At 33.1% G+C, this 8844-nt stretch overlaps 2 protein-coding genes across 2 annotated transcripts; both read right to left on the bottom strand.

The window, feature by feature from the left end:
- LOC105173536 (transmembrane protein 234 homolog) lies at nt 913–1851 on the bottom strand. Its single transcript, XM_011095316.2, has one exon. It carries the CDS (start codon nt 1790–1792, stop codon nt 1361–1363), a length of 432 nt encoding a protein of 143 aa, XP_011093618.1. The 5' UTR covers nt 1793–1851; the 3' UTR covers nt 913–1360.
- On the bottom strand, nt 4604–6550 carry LOC105173813 (protein SPEAR1). The gene is made up of 5 exons (XM_011095692.2): nt 6014–6550; nt 5815–5922; nt 5292–5359; nt 5023–5107; nt 4604–4905 (listed from the first exon to the last, which is right to left on the bottom strand). Exons 1-5 carry the CDS (start codon nt 6251–6253, stop codon nt 4789–4791), a joined length of 618 nt encoding a protein of 205 aa, XP_011093994.1. The 5' UTR covers nt 6254–6550; the 3' UTR covers nt 4604–4788.

Raw genomic sequence — 8844 nt, 5'->3', positions numbered from 1 at the left:
ATTCTTTTCCTGGTTTTCACTACAAAGGAATGCTAGAAACCATAGAGGAAACCAAACAAACTCCAGATAACCATTTCGCACGTCAACAGGTCATCTCCCAACTTCATCAGGAATGGGCGATAAGCAGAAGTAGACTTGGATGACGTAGTCCATTTTGTATAACTTCTTGGTGGTTTCTACAGGGAGATGTCGTAGGACATGTAATGTTTGCCTTCTTTGGGATTTGGATATGAATCTAAAAAGTATTTTTGCTGAATTGAGAGAAACACTGACTAGACTGATATAGATCAAATTTGGAATCGATATATGCAATTAAATGTCTACAGGCTTTTTATAGGGGCTCATGGGATCTTGATCTGATTCTTCACAAAATAAGGCATAGTTTGCATCTTTACATGACAATCAACCGCATCCATCAAGAAGCTAATGGCGCAGCTACTTCTAAAATGAAGGATGTCAAGAAACACATTCCACAAGCAGTAGGACAAAGAACTTCAAAGAAGAAAACAAAGGAACATTACAACTGTGACTGACTAGCAATCCAGTGGGTTAGATGGTACACTTTTTCCACATAATTTGTATGTAGTTAAGAGCAAAATTTTCCTTCCATCCCTACTAATAAATGGTTAAAGGCCCGCAAACCCCCACTGAGGCAGCATCAGCCTTAATTATGAAAAAGGTTGTGAATTTCTTGCATTCATTTTTTCCACAATAAAGGAAAAGGTTGGACCTGTCATTATCTGTTATTCTTGCTTAAATGTAAGAATCAAAATCACAGTAAGGTCCACAGAAATAGTACCATTGGGTAAAAATCTCAAATACTTTGAATCAACATGATTACGAGGAACCTATGTCTAGAATGCCAGGAAAAGTAATAAAGCTCATAAGTAAGAAAACAAAAACGCCAGCTTCTTCTGTTTTTTTCTCATAACCCTTACGTTTTCCCAACCAAAAACACAAATCAGGAGCAGAATTTCGAAAATGTAATGTTGCTTTTCCTGCTCATTATGCTTTAGTTAATTACATGAGCTCCTTCATACTCTATACATAATCTTGAGAGACACGATCATCACCTAGCAGACACTTCGTGTTCAATTACCAATGATGAGAGACTATGAATACATAAATACCCATTTTGCAAGAACATCAGAAAGTTCAAGCAGTGCGAAAGACAAAAACCTTCAGAAACAGTAACTTGCTCTTCACCTTTTCACTTATATGACAGCACTCAAACTCTATTTCAGTTCTCAATATTCAGAGGGTCATTTCAGCAAGCACCTTACATCCAACAAACCAAGATAAACCCCACATTTGATAGAAATGAATCAACACCTTCATTAGTATAACATTCATAGCATGATCACATGACACAAATATAGACACCAAAAATAATAAGAAGGGTACCAAACAAGGCAAGCCCAACACGGGTTTCTTCTCCAAGAATCATCCCGAACACAGCAGTGGCGGCGAAGGTAGTTGCATTGGTCACGGGCACAGCTAAAGAAATGGGCGTGTCACTCAAAATGGCAAAGAAAATAGCCGAGGCAGAGAGATTAATTAGGAAAGGCACGGTGTACTGCCAAATCAAGAGAAGGTTGAGCCACTTCTTGATGGGCGTGTTTGTTCGAGGTGTAGATTTGAGAGCTTGGTCCCATATGACTGCTCCTTTGCGCATGAGGGCGTTCGTTGCCCCCCAAACGAGGCCTACTGCCACCATCTTCTCTACATCTTTCACCACCATCTCTCTTCCGTAATTAAAATTCAATGCAAGAAAGCAAAACTTCAAATTCATCTATGTAGGTGCCCATCATATTCCTGAATCTGACTGCCAGGCTTTGCCAAATGGGCGGGTCGGATCACTTTTGCCCAATTTTGGAGGGTTAAAAGTTTAAAAAATTAAAAATACTTTGAAAAATTATCGACACCTCTCATTCTAATTATTATTAAATAATAAATTCAATTCGTCAGATGCAATTAAATTTTCATCTAATTTTTTTAGGATTAAATATGATGATTATTCCTAAAGTATCTACCCCATATCAATTATCTAAAATATTAAAACCTTTAAAAATCCCTATGGCATTTGTTTTTTAAGTGTGAAAAATCCATTTTATCCTAACAAAACTTACTTTGTGAAAAAAATAAAGAGATTTTTAAATGACAAATCACCATTTGTCTAATTCTAATTTACGTGTTCATCGAGCTCTTTTTATTTTGTAATCCTAAAATACTTGTGACTGATTTTATCTTAATTTTACTTATTTATTAAACCAATAAGTTAAAAAATAAATTTATACATACATAAAATTACCATATTTATATAATTATCATATATATATATATAATTATGTATTAATTCTATATTCGTTTATTAGTTCATCAGCCCTTTTGATTTTTATTAATTGTGTAGTTGTTTAGGAAAAAATGCAATTTACTCCCATGTGATATGAGAAATAACAAAAGTTCTATGTGAAAAAATAAAATAGCAAATTATTCCTATATATTTTGAAAAATAAAGCAGATTACCCCCTATCTAAACCATTGATAGGGGGTAATTTGCTTCATTTTTTTTCAAACGCAGGGATTAATTTGCTAATTCTTTTTTCATAGGAGTTTATTTGCTAATTTCACATATCATAAGGGGTAAATTGCAGTTCATCCTATTTTATATTTTATCTTGATATTATTATATTGCATATTTTAATTTTATGAGAAATTGATACTATATATTAAAAATATATATTATATATAACTATATCAGTACCGTGTCGTATCCTAATTTTTTTATATGTTTTGTGTTGCCGTGTCCGCTCCGTATCTTGTCCGTATCCATGCATTATAAATTTTGGATTTCAATGACAGGATAAAGAATGAGATGAAAATGAAACGGCGGAATATAAGCTAAATTTCTTATAACCTTCTTTAATATTCTACACAAGCATCAAAAGGGTCTCATATCTTCTTCTTTTTTTCTTTTTTTGCACTTCAAAAGAAACACAATTATTGGCTAAGGTTTTCTAGAACATCATGGATGAAAGACTGAAACAAAACCTGGGGTTGTCCTCGTTTCTGTCTGTTTTTCCTTGGACAGGAGGAATGTAAAAAGCATCTCTGTCACTGTTTTCTTTTTCCCTCCAAGAAACAAAGAGAATATATATCAAGGATTTGAGAAGATTGTGTGATCCAATAATACAAAGAATCAGCTTCTTAACTGTTCCATCAACAAGCAGTATTAATATATATATATTGCATGCTGCTAGCTAGCTAGCCTATTGATTTCCTTTTCTAACAAGAGGATTTGTTCAACTTTTCATTCATATATTAAAACTGCAGTTTGAGACCTCAATCATCACACAATCCTATTATATAATTATATGGTTCAAAGTTAATAATTGTTAAAGGTTTTTTATCTATATATATGTGAAGATATATGTTTCAACAGATGGAACATATTTAATCCAGCAATTCAGGTGCATTGCACAGTGTGTTTATCTATGTGGGACATATATATGTGTTAATTTCATGCAGTGTATAGTTTGGGAAATTCTAACTTAAATTGATAGGTCTTGTCAGATCTGGATTGATTTGATTTGATGGCAGGTATAATATATTTTCAATGTGATTGGTATACGGTTTAGGGAGATTGCATTTTTAATTCTGTAATTTTGACAATTTTGGATTTTAGTCCTATAATTTATTTGGGTTGTAATTCAGCCTGGTACGTTTTTTTTGTTTCGCGGATTTAGGATAGATTTGGTAGGATTTTTTCTGTGTTTGTCAGATTTCATGCCAGATGGCCAGAAAGTGGCATGCGCCACTCATGTTTTTGAAATAAGAGCGATGGATTATTAATAATTGAAATAAATCGATTGCATTTATTCCTGTCAAATATCAATATCTAACAAAGATCATTACAACAATCATACCCTGATCAATAATATCAAATAAACTAAATCTAACCAACACATACTATACAGTAGAAACAACATTCCACGCATAAGGTGGGGTTCAAATCCATGACCTTTAACATTATGAGGTTTCAGCTTCACCAATTAAATTAGGTCTTATTAGCAAGTGCCACTCATGTTAATTACTATTTAAATTGGGGCAAATCATCCTATTGGTTGATTTGGCTGATTAATGCCATTCTCATGCAAAAAAGAACACAATATCAACCAATAGAATGATTTGTCCTAATTTTAAACAATCACATGAGTGACACATATATTTCATTCCTTGCCATCTAGGAAGAAATTCGGCAAACAAGGGAAAAGTCGGGTCAATTCTGTTCTGAATTCGATAAATAAAAAAACGTAAAGAGGGACTAACACATCAAATGATCATAATTAGTAATTACAGGACTAAAATTGCAATCGCATGCAAATGGATCATACTTACTTATAATTGATTAAGTTTGATCGGACCTAACTTTGGTATAAAAACAATTGTGTAGTCAAATCATAGTGAAAAACTGTTGAACATATTAATTATTGCATAGATTCGTGCATGCTTACACATACAGCTGAAGAAGTTAATGTGCTATATATGTATATAAAAGCTATATAGATAATTAAGATTCATTGGATATATATATTATACCATGTCAAGTTCAATCACAGGGCCAATCTTTGCAATTGCAACTGTAAAACAAGTACATCAAGTTTTCATATATAAACTTGTGCAGATTTACTAGTTTTGATTTCTCAAGATTCATGCTCAACTTACAAATGTAATAAGCAGGAAATATTCCCACAGGGCTAAGTTGAACAATGAAGGCCATGAAGCAGTTTAAAGTGAGAGTCTGAGCTCCAAATCTATTTCTTGAGAGCTGTCGGAGTTCGTCTGACTACTCGATGAGACCATCAAATTGTTCCAGTCATTCTTGTTCTTCTTATTGAGTGAGCCCTAAACAATCGAACGAGAGCAAAAACAACAACGTTATCACCGGTTTCATCAATAGTTTCCTACTTATACAACAACGGCAACGTGTTTGGTTGAGAGTATATATATATGTACATGTACCTCGACACCTGATTCGAAGAAGGATCTAGTCATGCTTGGCTCCACAAATTGTTGAGCCCCAAAGCCGGCATTGCCCGGATGCCACCTGGTTTAAGCACAGAAATTTATCAGAAACGTCTGCCTTATTGGGTAGGAAACTAGTGGAATTATGCTGAAATATATGATCAAAATGGGAATAAAATCCAAGTTATTACACTACAAGAAATCATGCTATCGATGCTGATTGCAGTATAATTTCTTGTAGTGTCGGAAGACATCATCAGACTAACCTTGCAATACTGCTGGATTGGGAATCTGTATATGTGATATTTGCCCTATCCAATTCTTGCAAGCCCATCTGAAACAACCATAAATCTTTTAAGTTTCAGTAGTTGTAGTATCTTGGCATGTCGAAAGCATTACAGCAAACACACAAGTAATCAGAGATATATATGTTACTTTCAAGATCAATTTCCCTTCGATTATAGTAACAATACACTACTAGTTTCCAAATTCGACTTAAAATGGATCGAAAAAGACCAATTCTGAAGAGCAAAAGTCAATAATATTCCAGTCCCTCTTGGCCTCGCCTTTAAGAAGTTCTTGACAAATCATGTCTAGGGTTACAAGCTCTTATAGGTATGCAAGATTAATGCGGGCACAAATCACCAATTCTTAACATAAGAAACAGATTCAAGACCAAATTCCCAGGATTAATAAAACACTTGGAGAAATTAATGTTCATCTGCAAACTTCTAGTGATTATGTTCATCATCTCAATATCTTAATCAGGACAAGAAGAACGCTTCATACCACGACTCCATGGTGTCCTTGAAAGCCATAAGAAGGTGCAGACGACGACGATGAATAGGAGAAAGAGGACGACGACGACGAATAAGCTGTCTGCAGCCTGATATCCTCCTGTAGTTAATTCCATTCACCAGTGAGACAAAACAACCTTTGCCAAATCACCAAAACATAAGTAAAAACTGTCAGAAAATTCTCAATCTACCTGACTGAAACTTGAGGCATAAGGGTTATGAACAGGAGGAAGGTAACCGCAGCCCAGTTGACTATGCAACCTAATCTTCTCAAGCTGCGCAACCCCAAGTCCCCTCTGCGGCTGCTTAGGCTTATCGGAACTGCCCTTTTTACCTTTTCTTGACGATGACGAAGACGACGACGACAGTCCTGCAGCACCCCTTTCACTGTTACCTAAGTAGTTCTGCTCACCAAAATAGTTGCTTCCCATCTTCCTCTAGTGTGTGTTCTCTGTGTTTGTTTCTGTTTAACTAAAACCCCAGCTTTTCTTTCCCCTCTCCTTAAAGCTGTGAATCAAGAAACTCTGATTGATGATGAACTGCTATGGGATCAGAGAGAGATCTTCTGGACACCCTTTTAAGCTGTCAACACTTTGCACTCAGTAATTATTGCATCGCTGGATCTGATTGTGTGTAGATTTTGTGTGATTCATTCTGTTTATATACTATTCTTGGGATTTTAATATCCTGTTCTAGCTCGTTTTGACAACTTCCATGAAATCCCTTGCTATTATATATTCTTTCTCTTTGCTCATTAATGATTTAGACCAAAAAAAAAAGAGAGTATGGGGCTTTGAAAAGGATTGTCCTCTGATTTTAACTCATAAAATATGCGATAATGTTTGCCCTCAAGATTTCTAACCTAACCCACGCGCCCTCACTACACGTTCCATGCAGCCAGAATTATATAAAATAATTCTACCAAATGCAGTACTAACCCTAATTGTGCTCAAATTTTAAAATTATATATACTCTATTATTAAGAGAAATTAGGAAATACTATATTTTGATATCTCACCTAGTTTCTATCTATTATTTTACTTTTTATTTATTTATTTACAATGTAACTTTTGATCAGCCCTCGAACTTTTATGAAGTTTTACGTCTAAGAAAAGCCCGACTCTTTTTAAAAACATTTTAAAGAAATAAACACAAATGTCGTTAACGATCTTCATAAAATACAATTTTACGGGACAAAAATTCAAATATATAAATTTTAAATTATCTTTTATGATAATACATGTAGCAAAATATTTAATTTATTCGTTATATACGCATCGAGTGTGGCGTTATTGCTATTTAGTTATTTATAATAAATAATCATCGTCATATATTCGGTGGATCTCAATTCTCATATGAATACCATCAAGATTTCTTAAAAAGTAATTGATTATTAATTATAGAATCCTCAAAGTTGAAAAGTAATCTGCTCTCACGTGTTTCAAGGTTTTTACTTTATTAATTTTAATTAAATTCTAGTGCAATTTTGGTTAAAATCTCTTGTAAATTTGTTGGGTATTGAATCAGGGATCAGGGACCACAAGTTTGGATTACTATATTAATTAATTAATTACAAGTTTGCATCATATATACTAATTAATCTATGTATTTAATTAGTATCTTTAAAGGTGTTTACTATGACGCAATTATTGAGAAAAAGCATCTAATTATTATGCAAATATATAAATATTAGGTCCAACATAATAAAGAGATTTAAGATTGCACAAATCCTGTAGCAAACGTGTGGGGATTGTCTCAAGGGTTAAAAGATATTCTCGGACTAGTAACCACAGAAAGATTTCACTTCCAATTATATATTAATTCATAAATTCAAAATTTATCAATCATTGGTTACTTAAATTTACGACGCATAACACTCTCTAATGTCTATAATCAAAACCTAAAGTTTTATTTAATTTATTTGATCATGATTAATAGTATTGAATTTATCATAATTTTTTATATTAAACTCGTTTATGCAGAATATGTATAGGGAAAAATAAAATTTTAGTTCTCTACTTTATGGGAGTGGCATTTTAAGTCTTGCACGAATTGATTTTCCCAATTTAGTTCTGTGACTTTAAAATCTGGGCAATTTTCATCTTTTTTCAACCAAATTGGCAGACAAAATTGCACACGATATAATTAAATTACAATTTTATCCTGTAACTTAGGGGACATAGTCAGCATTTCTAGTCCTGGTGTACAAATCACGTTCAATTTTCTAATCAAATTAACCAAAAAAAAAAACTAAAATTATAAAATTACAAAACTAAATTATGAAAATGAATTGATATGAAACTAAAAATACTACCCTTGACGTAAAGGGCTTCTAGATCTCACTGTTTACGTCAAGAAAACAGCAATTGTTGATAATAATAATAATAATATAGGAAAAGAAATGTTGCCATGCACTAAGTCTAATCAAGCTGTTCCACGCATGATTTGTGGGTCATATTTTATGAGTTGTTAGTGTGGTGGAAAGTGCAGCTGAGAATCATCCGTTTTTATTTCTTAAAACATGTGAACTCACGCAATTACAAAAACCAAATCATCAAATCTCATTATGCCTCTAAACCATATCATTGAGACAGCCCTGTCTCATCTCCAAACTTTCTCATTATGTCACTTCCAACCCCTAATCATTTTTAACTTTCAACATAAACTGTTTTTTTTACCACCTAAATGCAGTCGAAAAATAAATCATATATATATATATATATATATATATATATTGATGATACGAGTGGAAATAAAAATGTCTAATGATACAATTTAAATAAATGATTCGATTTAAACGAATCGACTTAATTATCAATATTTATAGTAGAGTGTTTTTTTTTTATTTCTTATTTTCTTTTCATTTCTCTCTCATTCTTTTCTCTCCAAGTTCCCTGGAGCTAATTATATATAAACTAAGGGGTGCATTTATTGTCTTGGCGACATAATTCGTTTTCATCCTCGCCTTTTATGGTGAATTCTCCCTTTCATGTGTTAATTTTTAAAAGTTATTAGATTTTAC

Source organism: Sesamum indicum, linkage group LG11 (assembly GCF_000512975.1).
Source record: "Sesamum indicum cultivar Zhongzhi No. 13 linkage group LG11, S_indicum_v1.0, whole genome shotgun sequence".
NCBI lineage: Eukaryota > Viridiplantae > Streptophyta > Magnoliopsida > Lamiales > Pedaliaceae > Sesamum > Sesamum indicum.
This window is presented reverse-complemented; position numbering and strand designations above follow the sequence as displayed.